The following is a 16188-nucleotide window of genomic DNA, read 5'->3' as shown; positions in this document are numbered from 1 at the left end:
TGTACATAGAACCATGCCTGTCCTCTGTTCCACATGTCTTCAGTCAGTTCTGGACTCGGACACTAGTTCTACCAAGGCTTAGGTAAGAGTGGTATAGGAGAGGAGTGGAGTTATCTTTGTATTTAGGCTGCAAGTCGACAAAGGTGATCAAATGCTGATGCTAATAATGATCAGATTAATTTGATATTGATTGTCTGCCAATACCGAATCCTGATCCGATTCTTCTATTTCCCAGATAATACAGCTGCACCGTAGTGTACACTAGCTCTATTGGTTTTTGCCATTGTAAATAACCATAAGCAATTGTTGACTGTAATGTCTATGCCAACCAACTGTAATTTGTAATGTATTTTACCATACTTTAACGGTCAAGTTCTGGCAACCACAGCAGCCCAAATGTTAACGTAAATGTCAAGTTTTCTTTTTACAGTGTACTTATATCTGTACATTTATTTTCAGTTTGCTTCAAGAAGTGGCTTCAACAGACAGAAATGCAGGCCAGATTGGGAAAGGCTGGACGTTACACAACGGGAAACATTATGGACATGAACAAGGAAAAACCAAAAACACTTTATTTGTTGCCTTTTTCTTATCATACATAGTGTTACTGTTTTTGTTACCATTTACATATTGAATTATATTTATTACTTTTATTTTAAATCAAATGCATCTGTTTTAGATAATATATTTATTTTTGATGTAGCCTATAGGTTGATTTGCAGGTTGGTTGTTATTTGTATAATTATTGTATTGTTACTGTGTATTTTATTATATTAACTAGATATTTATTGCTATTTATTAAAGGGGACCTATCATGCAAAATGCACTTTTGTACGTCTTTTATACATGAATACGTGTCCCCGGTGTTCCAGGGAACTCACCAAGTGTCAGAAAACACAACCCTCTCTATTTTCCTCCATACCCAAATCTCTAAAAAAGGGGCTGCAACGGATCTGATAAAAACTGATCCAGATTTGAACACTTGACTGACATCACAGAAGTGGCGCTACGGCTATTGGGCCAACTCTCCACCTATCAGGGGAATGTGGGGTTGGGCCACGGCCGGCCATTGCTGCTCGAAAGCGCTGGAGACGCTGTAGTACATATGCCAGGCCTGTACGTGGCGCTGTAGTCTGCCACAAAAGCAGCGAAGAAGACTTCCCGCCCATAGTTACCATGGTTACCCTTTTGTTTATTCTCCGCTGTGGCTTTTTTTCTCCCTCCCAGAGGCAAGCGTTTGCTCCCGCTGCTTTAATTCAATGCAATCCCTCCCCGTCGAGGCAAGCACTGTAATTCTCTCCGGTTAGTCCACCAGCAGATGACAAACACCCACCTCTCCGCCTCTTCCAAGGAACGAGGGGACCGTGCGGCAGAGTTTCAGTTTCAGTTTCTTTCGCCGGTCAAGATGTCCGTTAAAGTTTAAATCTTCCGGACAAAATTAGAAAAGTGCCGGTCAAAGGTCTTCTTTGTTATTTATTGAGCTTTAAAACAAATGAATAACGATTCTATAGGCCTATAATAATATAATAAAACCATAGACTGTATATATAAATAAAACACGGAGGACGGAGATCTTTTTTTCTCCCCCTCTTGACTTGATCAGAGCATGGCTCCCCTCTCCTGCAGGGGGGCGTGGTCAGCTGCAGCTCACAGAATCAGCCCCGTAGACAGCAAACAGCACATAGAGCGAAATGAGGCATGGCTAAAATGCATGATCTGTTTGGTATTTTGAAAACAGAAACGTATAAATATACCTTATATAGGTATGACCCTACAATATATCATTTAAATATAGCATGATAGGTCCACTTTAAATTAAAATACTGTTATGAACACTTTACAATGTCTTTATTTTGGTAGATACCAGAATACATGACACAATGAATCTTTGTAATATATTTATGTTCTCTGGTTTAAATAATCATACCAGTATTTAAACAATGTATGCTGGTCACCTGGAATACTGGTAAGCTTCCAGCATGGAATATTTAATACAAGCATAAGCTGGTGATAGATGGATGCTGGTGACCAGAGTATGCTGGTATGCTGTTTTTTTTAGCTGGCCAGGACAACTGGTTTAGCTGGTGGCCGGTTTAGCTGGTGCACCAGCTAAACCAGCCATCCTGGCCAGCTAAAGTGTCCAAAACCCCTCTAAACCAGCCAACCATCCAGCCTAATATCTACTGGCTGGTCAGGCTGGTCAATTTAGCTGGTTGACCAGCCTGACCAGCTAGTAGCGTCTCGCAGCGGCGAAACTGTGACGCGCTGGGGGCCTCGCATCGGCGAAACTGTGGCGCCCCCCCTTCCCGCATCCATCAATACACCAGAGCAAATACATTTAGGTGAAAACTAGACTAGTCATTTTCCCCACAGGCAGTAGGTGGCGGTAACGGGCTCAAGTTGACAGGTGACAGCCGCATTTAATGAGTAGAAGAAGAAGAAGCACTTTACGGAGGTGTTTACGTTTTCCTACTTCCGTAGCTGCCTAAAAGCGAAATAACGTTTCTAATCTAACGTTAAATCCAACAAATTGAGTGGAAACCCTCGGTCATGTTTCTCCTTTTTAACTAATCGTTAAGTTTCAGATATGCCTGACAGATAAATAGTACTGAGGTCATTTGCTGCCCACTATTGGCGCTGTATCGCGAGTTTTCCTCATCTTCCATCGCAGCAAAGCTAAAGCTAAAGCTAGCGCTGTGTTAGCTGCGGGTCAGCGGCAGTGGACATAATTTGAATAATCATCGCCTGATCCGCATTTTATTCAGTGTAAATTTAGATATCACATAAGGCAGTCATGGCCACTAGGCGTCTGACCGATGCCTTCTTGTTAATGCGGAACAATGCGATCCAAAACCGGCAGATATTGGCTGAGCAAGTGAGTACATACGACCCCCGTCTGAGTACACGTAGCAATGCTGCGGTGAGTTGTCTGCATCGTTTTGACATTTAACTTTGTGTGTTGTGTGCATTTAGCCAGTCACTGAGCTGTCTTAGCTAGATACAGTATATATAGTACTATAAGTATAGTAGTAGTTAGTGGTATAGTTGTATTTCACACATATGGCTAATTGTTTCATGTGACTCAGTGATGGAGGAGGATGGAGTGCAAGGATATATTTTTCAGCTCGTAATAGCTAAATGCTTTAAGTAAACATTGGAGAAAATCTATATATTATTCAGCAATTGCTCATTTCAAAGATAAAATACGTTGGCAGCATATGTTGGGTGTGTTTTTGTAAAAGATAATGCATGTTTTTGATGTCCACATTATGCTCCTCTAGCAATACGTTTGTTGTGGCCACTGTATAAAGTCAAAATGCTGTTAAAATATCCTGAAATATCAAATACTTAAATATTTAAACTAATATTTATGGAGGTGGTTTATTAAAATCTATTGAAGCTATTATTAAAAAAATGAATTTAACCATGAAAATGTTCAAATGAACTGTATTTATTGTAGATCACATCTGGCCAGACACCATTGTTGCTGTGTATCTCTGTCTTTATGTGTATCCGTGTCTCACTCAGTTTTAATTTCAATTTAATTCAAATATCTTAGAGAAGATACCACATGACATACATAGGTTTCACATATGCAGGTCCTATGTTATACTGATGAAGACCATTATTTCCTTATTAAACAATCCAATACCAAACATGAGAATGTGACTGTGTAGGACAGATGCATATTATGCTGACAAGCTGATGTCCCATTACATCCTCTCTCCCTCAGTTTGTTGTCTCTTTTCGTTAAAGGGGAATTTTATTTGACATACCACACTGATGGGAATGTGATGTTGGGTCTCAGCAAATGTATCACATATTTTAAGCTTGAGCATGAGCAGTTCACAGCTCTCCTGTGTTTGCGCTGAAGTTCACCTCACCTCTCCAGTAGAGGCCAGGTGCAGGACACACAGCACAGTGAGCAGGTGCAGGGTGTGTGCAACCATTCACACCCAATTGTGAAGATTTTAACCAGTTAACTGCTTGCTGAAGTAGATTTATTTCTGCCAACTTGTACTCTAGGCCTGGGTATCAGTTTACAAAACACGATACCAGTCTTATACCAGAACCTATAAAGTGATAGCGTACTTCATTTGCGAAGTACTTCATTTGCGAAGTACTTCATTTGACACCTACTTTTGTAGCCCTTTCACACACAGTATATCATGATGGAAACTCAGTATGACTGTGGTTGTGCTTGACTTTACCACCACAGTCTTGTATCTGCTGCGGTAGCGGGCCAATCACTTGTTGCAATAAATCTAATAATTCTTGCAGTGATTGGCTGCGAGCAAAACCTTACAAAGAGCCCTTTGTTCGGCATGAGTACAAAAAGGATCAAATTCTAATTAGTTATATCAACGTTTTTGATACAACTTGTTACTGGGGTAATTCTGCAGTCATCTTAAAAGTATCAAGTTCCAATACCCAGCCCTGTTGTACATCCAGAGGCACTGAACACAGCGATATCCAAATATGCAGTTTAGTTTGCATTTGCAAAAATGTGCTTCTGAAGTAAAGGTTCGACTTCTCCTAACCTGAGGTGAGGCCATTTAGGTAAAAATATGTCATGCTCAATGGTGCAACTGCTGTTTTCGACATATTCACTTCTCATAAAGTTTAATAATACACAATTCTAAAAGCTGTGGTGAGAAATAGTGAAAGGGCCATAAAGATCCAGGAATAAAGCATCTGTATTCAGATGGTCTCCTCTGGTGTAAAGACTCACTCACTCTTTAATTAGACCTCCATTGACCCTTCACAGAACACACATTACACTGTTCCAACCACACTATGTGTCATGTAACATATAACGTTTGTGTCTTACTATCGTATTTGTCTTCCAGTGTCTGTGTTTTGTCCCAATGTCCCTGTATCAGAGTTCATTCATAGGTGCTATAAAACTGTGTTCTATCTGCACTTTCCAACCAACGGCACAGATTAGATTTACATTAGCCAGTGTTGAGATTGTGATTCATTCTTTTTACAGTAGTGCAGTTATAACATTTATTCACAAAGACTGAAATATATTTGCAGTGACTAAAAGGCACTGAATCAACTAAAACAACAGTGTTTGCCATTAGAAGACACACACTCAACTTGTTAAAGCTGTTTTAAAATAACTGACTTTGCCAGAAGGCACAAGAGACTCTAATAAAGCTAGAAATCTAGGTGTAGTGATGAACTCAGACCTGAATTTTAACAGTCACATTTCAACAGTTATTACATCTGCATACTATCACCTGAAGAACATATCTAGGATTAAAAAACTAATGTCACAACAGGACTTAGAAAAGCTTGTCCATGCTTTGATCTTCAGTAGACTCGACTACTGCAATAGTGTATTCACAGGGCTGACAAAAAATCCCTCAGAAAGCTGCAGCTGATTCAGAATGCTGCTGCACGTGTCCTCACTAACACTAAAAGAGTGGATCACATCAGTCCAGTTCTGAAGTCTTTACACTGGCTTCCAGTCGGCCAAAGAATTGATTTTAAATTTATATTGCTAGTTTTTAAATCACTAAATGGTTTAGGACCAAAGTATATCAACGATCTCCTGCATAATTATGAACCATCAAGGTGTCTCAGGTCTTCTTGGACGGTCTGCTCTGGTTCCGAGAGTAAGAACAAAACATGGAAAAGCAGCGTTTAGCTATTATGCCCCGACAATCTGGAACAAACTGCCCGAATCATGCACGTCCGCAGAAACTCTTACTATTTTAAAATCGAGACTGAAAACATATATTTTTGCCGCTGCTTTTATTTGAACTGTTCATATTCACACTGCTTTTTATTCATGTATTGTATAACTGTTGTGTTTAATTTATTATATTTGCCTTTTTTATGCCTGTTGTAAAATGCCATTATATAATGTGTTTTTACTGTATTTATTCTTAAATGTCTTTTATTTTATTTTGTAAAGCACTTTGAATTGTCGCGTACTGAAAGGTGCTATATAAATAAACTTGCCTTGCCTTGTCAGTTCAAACAAGACAAGACACAAGAGAGACATATTTATCCAAAATAAGGCCCTGTCTGTTTCATATTCTATTACATATTTAAGTCCTGATCTTTTTTTCTTTATGTTTCTTACACCTAATGGTTTGTTTAAAGTGGAATCATTTGCACATATTTTCTAGATAAATGTGATGTAGCCTATCTTTGCATTCACTCTCTAGATTTACACTTTTGCACATACACACATGTAAACTCAGGACAAATGATTCTCAATTCAACTGCCAGACATTATGTACCTCTGCTGTACAGCAATTATAATGTTATACTTCAAATGTATTAGTTATATGCAGTAGGGGAGTGGATGCAAAATAACTTTTCTGGTATTAACTGCTGATTTTTCTGGGGCTAACTTTCTGTTACTTCTGTCCTTCTCTCCTTTTCCTTGTTTTCTATTGGATGGAACCATCTGCTATCTGCCAATCATATTAGGAGCTCGATGAGGTACTGTCGTTTCCCTTTAATTATTTACACCAAAACATGTTAATGCATCATCATATTGACTTATTTTAGAAAACGTTTTTAATGGTATCATTTATAATTTGTGTTTTCAAGTTGGCTGACGACCGAATGGCCCTGGTGTCAGGGATTAGTCTGGATCCTGAAGCAGCCATCGGCGTCACAAAGAGGCTGCCTCCCAAATGGACAGAGGGGATTGATGAGGTGAAACACTTAAGATTAAAGCAGAAATATATAGAGACGTATCTGTTAAAGGTTTGACATATAAATACAGTATCCCTCTTTGTAAGACCAAATACTCAAAAATGCATCTGTTCCTGTATATTAAAACGGGTTAAGTCCTCTGTATGAGTAATGTCACATGGCTTTCAACCGCTGTGTATTCCCTTTCAGATCCAGTATGAAATCACTCGGGTTCGGCAGAAGATGAAGGATCTGGCTTTACTTCATGACAAGCATATGAATCGACCTACACTTGATGACAGTAGTGAGGAAGAGCATGCCATAGAAATCACTACTCAGGAGATAACACAGGTACAGACATTTACCAGAAACAGAGATAATGCTTTTAGAAATAATAATACAATTGCTATCTTTCCAATGTTTTTAGGATTTGGAAAATATATATTTTAGAAAACAGAATATGGGCAGAATATAGTTTGGAAACAAAATATTTTCCATCCTCCTTTTTCATACTTATCCAGACCTGGAACAAGTTTTAGCTTGAGCCCAAAGTCATATAAGCATAATACAGTCTGTGGTGTTGATTTCATGTTAGGTGTTTGAAAGGAAACCAGTAGCTGTTCACTCACTATCTTTGTGTTAATTGCAGATGTTTCACCGGTGCCAGCGAGCTGTGACGGGGCTGCAGACTCGCTGTGGCCACTGTACCGAGCAGGAGGAGAGGCTGCTGAGAAACGTGGTGTCGTCGCTGGCTCAGAGCCTGCAGGAGCTCTCCACCAACTTCAGGCACACGCAGTCTGGCTACTTAAAACGTAAGGACTGCATGGAAGCTATGATTGCATTGCATATCATTTAGCTGACGCTTTTATTCAAAGCGACATACAGTCAATAAGTGCAAAAACCATAAAGAATCAAACTCCGAACAACAAGGGAAGTGCAGATATATTCACTTCAAGCAAGATCATACCATAGTTAGTGCTGATGAATTAGTTACAAGGCCTAAATGAAGTAGTAAGTATTAAAAGTACTTTATTTTTTCAGCAAGAACTTAATGGCCAAGGTACAATCGAAATAGATGCGTTTTCAGTTTGCGACGGAAGATATGCAGAGTTTCTGCTGTCTGATTGGTGTTTCTGAATTCTCATCCTGCCTCTCAGATATGTGTAACAATTAACAAGATTATAGCTCATGTTTTTATCTTCAAGTTGTTCGTTTGGGTTGATTATTGGTTTATATTCCAGGTATGAAGAATCGTGAGGAGAGATCAAAGCACTTTTTTGACTCTGGACCCCTAATGGAAGAGGATGAAGATTTAGCTGTATATGACAAGGTGACTATCCAATAACATGTATTAACTCATTCAAGTAAACCCAATTTAAGAGTTTCATAGAGAACAATTAAAGGGGATACTTTATATTATAAACATGAAATCGACAAGATAAGAAAAAAAAACATCCATTAAAAGCCTTAATACCCATTGAGTTATTAATACAGGTCTACTGTGTCATGTTATCACTTTCCATATGGGTGGAAAAAAAATGTAATGCTTGTTTTTCTTTCCTTTTCAGTTAAATAAAAAATAATTTGTGTTATTTAAGAGGGAGATTACATGTCTAATTGTGTTACATAAAATCACCTACTTCTATTAATTCTTTCAATCAGGGGTTCACAGACGACCAGCTGATGCTGGTGGAGCAGAACACAGTTATGGTGGAGGAACGAGAGAGGGAGATCCGACAGATAGTGCAGTCCATCTCAGATCTGAATGAGATATTCCGGGACTTGGCTGGAATGGTGGTGGAACAGGTATTTTAAGAAGTCCTGACACAGTAACACACAGAAATAATAAATAGGCTTTATAATAATTATGGCATGAGGTTGTCTGTGAGTTGCCCTAATGACTTCCACAATTAAAGCATTTTGATGTTTCATATGTGTAACAACAGAGCTTGAAGGACAATTACTGAACTACTTAAGTCACTGCCTATCACTAAATACTACATTACCTTTGTGTAAAATAACTAAAATGATTTTCCTCTGCTAACAATACTCTTATTTTCCCTCTAGGGCACCGTTCTCGACAGAATTGACTTCAATGTGGAGCAGGCTTGTGTGAAAACAGAAGAGGGAGTGAAACAGTTACAAAAGGTAAATGCAAAGGGCTCATGTCCTGATACACATTTTCACTTTTTTAGCTAGGTGATAGTCACCATTCTTTTTCAATCTTTTGTCACACTTGTACAGATGCTAATAATTTTTCCAACTTCAGGGGAAAACAAAAAGACGATTTTAAGCGACTAAAGACAGCGTTATGATTTAATTTACCATGAATTACAAACCTTTTGAACAATCATCTCTGTTTTGACCCCAATCACTGCATGATGGAAAGAAGCTCAATGATTTACCTTTCATTCATTCATTCGATGAAAAGACAGCAAAATACAGTGTTTGACATTTTTTGTTTTCATTTCCTTTGCAGGCGGAACAGTATCAGAAGAAAAACAGAAAGATGCTGGTCATTTTGATCCTCTTCGTCATAGTCATGGTTCTAATTGTTATACTTTTTGGAACAAAGTTTTAATTATGCATTCCTCTGGCTTTTGTTTTCTGTGTGGGTGTTTGTTGTGCATCTGTGTGGACTTGGACTTGCTCTCAGTTCTGCTCAAAACAAAGCTGACTGCCTTTCATACCCAGCAGGAAACGTCAAGAAGATTTCCTCGTCCCCTTAACAGGTGCACTTTGGGCTGTGTGGAGATAATAGGTTGATTTGAATGAAAGACACAATCAATCTGGCTATTAAGTGTCTCGCACCCAAATCACCAAGCTCTGTGACAGAAGTTTGTTGAGCCTGACTATTTTGACTGTGTCTTAACAAATCAAAAAGAACGTTGGTGTTTTAAGACCAATGTTTAAATCCTAAAGCAGAGTGTTATCATTTCTGTCCAGTTTAATCTAAAGTCATTTTGTTTCTGTGAGGAACGTTTGACAAGTAAGAATGTTTGTGAAACAGAAATATGCAGTTAGTCTCATTTCACTGCAAATCCATGTTCATTCCGATTTATGTCCTGGCTCAGTATTTTTCCTTGAAAGAGTATTTAGTATTTGGACAATAGCAGATTTAATTAGAATAGTCTTCTTCTTTTTTTGGTTTAAGGACCATCTATTTTTGTATCCCTTTACTCCACAATTTAAAAATAATACTAAGATTATTGTACTTTTGAAATCATTACATATGCTGCACTTTTGAATGAGTGAAGGAGGTTATGTTTGCAGTTTGTTTGTTTGATAGTAAGCAGGATAACGAAAAGACTACTGGCCCGAATTTCATGAAACTTGGTGGAAAGGTGTAGCATGGGCTAAGGAACATTACATTTTGGATCATATCCAAATCACAAAGCGGATACATTATTTGTCCTTTCATTACCGTTGCGATATTTGGCCTGTGCTCTCCAAGTGCCCTCCCAGTAGTTTATGTTTTAAAGGTCCTTGCTTAAAGTGCTACCTTTTTAAAACCCTTGCAGTTTGCACATATTGAGGCCTGAGGGGAGAAGGGTGGTTTTGTCATGGATGTAATACTACTGACGTCAGTATGATGAAAATAATTATTTATTTTTTAATAACTTCAAGAATCAAGCGGTTCAGAGGTGTTCTGTCTGTTGCAGAATGACTGTATATATCTGTAGTCTAAATGAAACGGTTGTTATTGTCCACTCCATTGAGAAAACTGTGATGTAGACCAACACAAGCAGACGAATGAAGACACTTGTGATTTTCTTTTCAGGTCGAACACTTTACATTTCAGTTGGCTGTGTTTGAATTTCTTTACATGTTCTTGTGTTCTGTAAGACGGATGCGCTGATTTATGAAGAGCTTTATTTAACATATCTGTGCTCAAATCTACACTTTATACACCTGTCAAATCATCTTTGTCATTGATGTAAAGTTATGTGTGAAAAATTGTTATGTCTTAGTGGTACTCTACTTAAGTTTTGTTTTCCAAACAAACAGGTGAGGAGACTGCAACGATTTTTAAAATAAACCTGGAACATAAATGTGTTTTGTGTGTTTTGAACTGCAGCCTTGATGCAAAGATACCACTTACACAATTGGGTGATCTACTGACTTAATTATATTAACTATTTACTAATAAATTATTACTGATAAATCATTTAAATCGCTTTTAATTTGGGGATTTGCTGCTCATCTCGGTTTTATAGCATCATAAATGAAATGCAGTACAATAAAATATAGAATGAAGGATAATATATAAAACATAACTTACAGTGAAATAGTATTATATTAGTAATAGTAGTTTAGTGCAACAGTATAACAGAATAATTCAAATTGTATAATATGATGCAGTAGTGGTACACTTTACTATTATTTAATACTATTACAGTATACTACATAAGTACAAGTAAGTATATTAAAATATAACAGCAAAGTGTTTCATGTTTATATTTTTTAAGGGTTACATAATTATTCAAGACTGTTCATTGTGTGGTGCAAAGTGTTTCAGAATTCATTTCTTGTCAGTCCTGTAACCCGGAAGCTAAGTATGTTTTACTCAAATGTCAAATTAAAAGCCTTGTAAATTCCCAACCCTGACAATACTGAGTAGCAGACTTTACACCAAGTGAGCGACTGTATGTACTACCAACCATGACTTGTACAGGATAAGTTGACGACCCGTTCCCGGTTGAAGACAGTCTGTTTGCGGAGACATTTTCTCAGGACACCGTGTACACTTTGTCCGGCCAGCAGCTGAACATCAGACAGGTGTTCGGGGCCAGCCTCGGCGTGGCTTCCCGGGTCTGGGAATCTGTAAGAAAAGACAGCTTATAATGGCGTTATAAAAACATACCAGCTTTACCAGGTTAAGCATTATCTAACGATGTGGGGTGTATTCTGGTGTGCATAATGGCGTTACACCTGTGTGGTACTTGGAGGAGCAGTCTGTGGAGTTGAGAGGGCAGCGCATCTTAGAGCTGGGAGCAGGGACCGGGGTGGTGCTTCCTGGCAGCACGCCTCGGTTTGTTGTTACCATTTCTATTTTATTTGTTTTTTTAATAAATATGAGTGCATTTCACGCTCCTGAAAATTACCCGGTGGCTTGTTTTCAGCTATTTTTGCTTGTCCATTGGATAGGTCTCTCTATTTAGCTCACTCTCAAGCCTAGCCCCAGTTTTCCACCAGAGGCGCTGCTGACCTGCTGCAGGTACTACAGCAGGTGCTGCTGTCACTTAACCAGCACTGTACCTGAATATATATATTTTTTTTATTTGCTGCATCTTGCTGTAAATCAAAACATATAAACATTGGACGATGAGAACAATAATAATATATCTACACCATGATAATAATAAATCCATATCATGTGCAATATTGCTTCTTCAATATTCTGTCAAATGTTACTCTTTATTACTTTTTCAATATCATTGCCAACATTACTCTCTATCATGTGCATTATACGTAACTTTTTTAGTTTACTAAATGCATCTTACTCTTTTGTTAGTCTGTTTTGTACTGATGTAAGTACTTTTTGTTTACTTACCCATTAAACTAAACTCTCTTTATCTAGTGTTATAACCGATACACTTTGCTTTTATGACTGTTAATTACTGTAAACAATTTTTGCAATCTCTGGCACAATCATTTCCTTTCAGATTAATATTATCATTGTATCAGTGGCATACAGTAAGATAGTTTTAAAATCACAATAATATTGTTAATCATAGTTATTTCAACAAAAACAAAATATTGTCTGACACAGGTAGTTATTGTGACAAGCCTATTGACAACACATAGGACTCACATGGTTCTGATTGTTTCCAGGTGCAGTGTTGACCCTCACAGACCTTCCTACGGTTCTCCCACAGCTTCAGGCCAACGTCTCTGCTAAATGTCCTTCCTCTGTCCTGGGGTGAGGACCACATGGACTTCTCTTCTGACTGGGATCTTGTGCTCTGTGCAGATATTATGTACCTCCCAGAGACCTTCCCCCTGCTAAAGGACACTAGCTCATCTGTACAAGAACGGAGCCGTGGCATATCTCTCGTCCAAAATGCGAGAAGAGCATGAGACTCCAGGTTTCTTTGAAGAATATCTCCCAAGAATATTTAATGTGGAGCTTGTGCAGCATGATGACAATCAAAACATTAACATCTACAGGGCATCTCTGAAGAAAGACCAGTGACAGCAGGGACCACCTGCAAGACTTGGCTGTGTTACTGTAATCAACATTTGTGCCTTTAGCAAAAATGTATTTTTAAAGAAGTGTTATACAAAATGAACATCTATCATCTTGGATTATCTAATGTCAGTCTTCAACCCAAAATAGGTAGAACGCATTTAAAGCAAATGTTACTTTAAGCTGCAACTTGTCACAACTACAACTTGTTACAATGATCTGGATATACAATCTGTAGCAACTTGTTTTTACCGTGACGGAATCCACTTCAGGCTCATAATCACCTGTCAGGTTTTTCTTATGAGTTTATATTTTTTCATTATAACTTTATGTCGTCATTATCATGCACAATGTATTTTATTGTAACTCACAAAAAAGTATGTGAATTATCTTGATTTACTCGGTCATTAAAGACACATTGCTTTTGAGTTTTTAAAATGTTTTGTGTTGGCGCTTTTAGCAGTACAAGCCAAAATATATCTCGTTCCATTATAATGGAGAGAAGGCAGACATTTCAACAGCATATATTGCCAACAATCTCACAAACAAACCATCTAGATTTAAAGTAACACTACAGATAAATGCAAACATTTTTATTTCAGATTTTGGGGTGAACTGTCCCTTGAAAGGCCCTGAAAACCTAATGTTCTCCATTAGCTGCTCACTGAGTGACCGGGTCCTACATGAACTCTAAATATTCTACCAAAGTTATAAAAGATTTATGTACTTTTAGAAAATATGTCTGTATTTTTGTATCTTATAGTATCACATCCTGCATGCATCAGGGTTAAAACACTTTTGAATGACATGCTTGGATTATTTGTAACTATGTTGCTGAGCCATTTACTATCAAATATCAAACCACACTCGCACAATCCGACACAGTCATTGATTTGTGTTGTTGTTGCTCATATACAGTAGTAATGAATATTTAATGTTATAATAAAATACATTTCAGGGGCTTTAGATCGAAAATCAACACCCATCCTCACCAAACATCTTCATTATCATGATCAAGCATTGTAGTTCAGAAAGATACAAAACGTTTCTTATTAATGAAACTTAAACTGTGATTACTACTGCAGGTTTACGTCAGCTCAGTTTTGACATTAATTCGAAACCTGGGTCTAATATATCAAAATAACATTCTCAAACTTAAAACCTGAAACAAAGTTCATCCCCACCCAACTATTCTGTCAACATCAACAGATTGCCCTCCCTGCAGCCTGCTGTCTGTACGCACTTCATCCCCTCTCTCCTGCTCTCTGCTGATGTACAGAATTTCTGTTCACAGAAGGAAAGCCTGTTTGTTACGCTGCAGAGTTTCAAAGAAAGGGAGACAGCCTGTCTCTCCCTCCGCTACAATTCAGCCGACAAAACAACAGATCACTATCTCCATGCACAGTCTGCTCGCCATCACGCCTCCCACGCGAGTGCCATGCAAAAGTGCGGATCACTGATTTTGTTTTCATTCATGATTATTTGGGGAAAGTTAAGAAAACTGCATTTGAAGAATGTTGATGTTGACCAGAGTGACGTATGAGCAAACAGGAAACCCTGCCAATTATAAAATAAAAAAGTATATTGTTGACTGTCTCTTTTTGCACTAAATCGATTAGTTTGCTTCATGCATTTAGTAGAAAGATTTGAAAGGAGAAAAAAAGAGAAATTATGCAGCTAAAGTTGCACATTTAAAAACCTAATTATAAAATTCCAGGAGGATGTGCTACAGTGACATGGGAGTGTGAGTGTGAGTGTGTGCACGTGCACGCGCGTGTGTGTGTGTGTGTGTGTGTGTGCGTGCGTGCGTGCGTGCGTGCGTGCGTGCGTGCGTGCGTGCGTGCGTGCGTGCGTGCGTGCGTGCGTGTGTGTGTGGAGTGGGAGGGGGACCTAAAACCAGCGTCCTTTTAAAACAAGTTGTCCTGTTTGTGGACTTCATTAGACCTCTTATCCCCTCATGAGCATCAAGGACATTTATCTGAAAACTTGAATTAAAGGTACGTGTATCCATCTTTCCATTTCCATTATCTGAATTTCAGGTAAGGCTTCAAATAAATAATCCTTTGTCTACCATGATTCAGATCTGTGCATCAGACCAAAAGATGGAGTTCTGGCGAGAGAATCAGGGAAAGTCGCCTCTATACTCCAAATTTGCAACTGTTTCTGGGAGAAATTGTTCACATAGGTGAGTGTAGTGCTCTGCTACTCTTTAAATCATTGTAATTGTGATATGATAAAGTTTAAAATGTACATTTCATTTGTACTTTACTTGACTAAGACAACAACTGACGATACTTTACTTGAATATCTATAGATGGCTGTTTCACATTCCTGATATAAACTGAATAATTTTAAGCAACACACTATTTTAAGTTTTGGGATATCAGCGTTCGACAATATTATGATGTACTGTAAGGTGATAGTAAAAAGAGCCATTTGTGATGAGTTTCTAAAACACATACAAATTGAATGTGATATTGAAGAAGGACATTGCTGGAGCTACTCTAATTTACTGACACATTTTCCATCATTTCACCCGCAGCCACCATGACAGACATCAGGTACCCCATTATCCACTGTACTACGGTGATCAGCAGGAACAAAGCAGGGAGTCCAGTTACTGGACTGTACCGGGATCAAGATCAGGAGGGGCTCCACACGAGTACACTCAATGGACCGACCGAGATCTGGCCGCTGCCACATCTTCTCACTTCCCTTTTATTCTAGAGCGTCACGCTCAGCAGCACCAGGACCAGGGAGACCATCAGCCGCAGGAAGCCAGAGACAGAGAGTGGACAGCAGCTCAATCAGCGAGGGAATATGAGAGAGGACTTCTCAGGGAGGAGTGGCAGAGAAGGTGGGAGCCCTGTGGTCCTGTCCGCTACAACACGGAAGTTTCTGCAAAGAGGAGCGACAGCAGCTATCGGGAGCTGGAAGCTTGGGCAGCACGATACAGCCATTCACTTCCAAGGAGGAGACGTATAGAGGCAGAGATGAGGGGCGCCTCTCAGGAGAGCAACAGGGCTCCTGGGAGGGAGAGCAGGAGTGTGACAGATCCTCGCCTGGAAGCGTTGCAACAAGTCAGACAATCTGCAAACATCAGAGAATCAGGACTGTGGGACAGAGGCGGCAGACAACAAGCTCCAAACTATTATACATTACAAACTCCTGCAAGCGACACAAGCAACATGTTGGACACGAAAGAAAAGATTGGCTACCAACAGAGGATGTTCAGCCAACCTCCTGGCTACATTGCCCCTCCTCCCTATGACAGCCCACATAAAGGTTCACCTGTGTTGAACCAGTGTGATGTGAGCTGGGAGCAGGAAGGTAAGAGA

General features: G+C 38.9%; 2 protein-coding genes across 3 annotated transcripts; both read left to right on the top strand.

The window, feature by feature from the left end:
* The first annotated feature begins 2446 nt into the window (after positions 1–2446).
* On the top strand, positions 2447–10712 carry stx16 (syntaxin 16). 2 transcript variants are annotated; one of them, XM_034139266.1, is made up of 9 exons: positions 2447–2875; positions 6451–6462; positions 6574–6681; positions 6871–7011; positions 7310–7472; positions 7902–7990; positions 8323–8466; positions 8728–8808; positions 9140–10712. In XM_034139266.1, the coding sequence occupies exons 1-9, from the start codon at positions 2795–2797 to the stop codon at positions 9239–9241; spliced, it is 921 nt and encodes a 306-aa protein (XP_033995157.1). In that variant the 5' UTR covers positions 2447–2794; the 3' UTR covers positions 9242–10712. The 2 variants fall into 2 exon arrangements, with proteins under 2 accessions (XP_033995157.1, XP_033995156.1); XM_034139265.1 differs by having other exon boundaries at positions 2447–2920.
* Positions 10713–11319: 607 nt separating this feature from the next.
* On the top strand, positions 11320–13250 carry LOC117489796 (EEF1A lysine methyltransferase 3-like). Its single transcript, XM_034139331.1, is given in 7 exon segments — positions 11320–11483; positions 11583–11596; positions 11599–11671; positions 11673–11692; positions 12496–12559; positions 12561–12668; positions 12670–13250. Coding segments are annotated over 7 exon segments (627 nt in total). The 5' UTR covers positions 11320–11322; the 3' UTR covers positions 12857–13250.
* Positions 13251–16188: the final 2938 nt, after the last annotated feature.

This window comes from Trematomus bernacchii, unplaced genomic scaffold, assembly GCF_902827165.1.
Source record: "Trematomus bernacchii unplaced genomic scaffold, fTreBer1.1, whole genome shotgun sequence".
Taxonomy (NCBI): Eukaryota; Metazoa; Chordata; class Actinopteri; order Perciformes; family Nototheniidae; genus Trematomus; species Trematomus bernacchii.
Note: the sequence above shows the minus strand (reverse complement) of the source record. Positions and strands in the feature narration are given on the sequence as shown.

Bases quoted from the DNA above. Each gene is read 5' to 3' on its own strand.
- stx16 (XM_034139265.1), top strand. From the start codon at position 2,795: ATGGCCACTAGGCGTCTGACCGATGCCTTCTTGTTAATGCGGAACAAT. The intron at 7,473-7,901 runs GTAAGGACTGCA...TTTATATTCCAG, and splicing joins GCAGTCTGGCTACTTAAAAC to GTATGAAGAATCGTGAGGAG. The intron at 8,467-8,727 runs GTATTTTAAGAA...TTTTCCCTCTAG, and splicing joins CTGGAATGGTGGTGGAACAG to GGCACCGTTCTCGACAGAAT.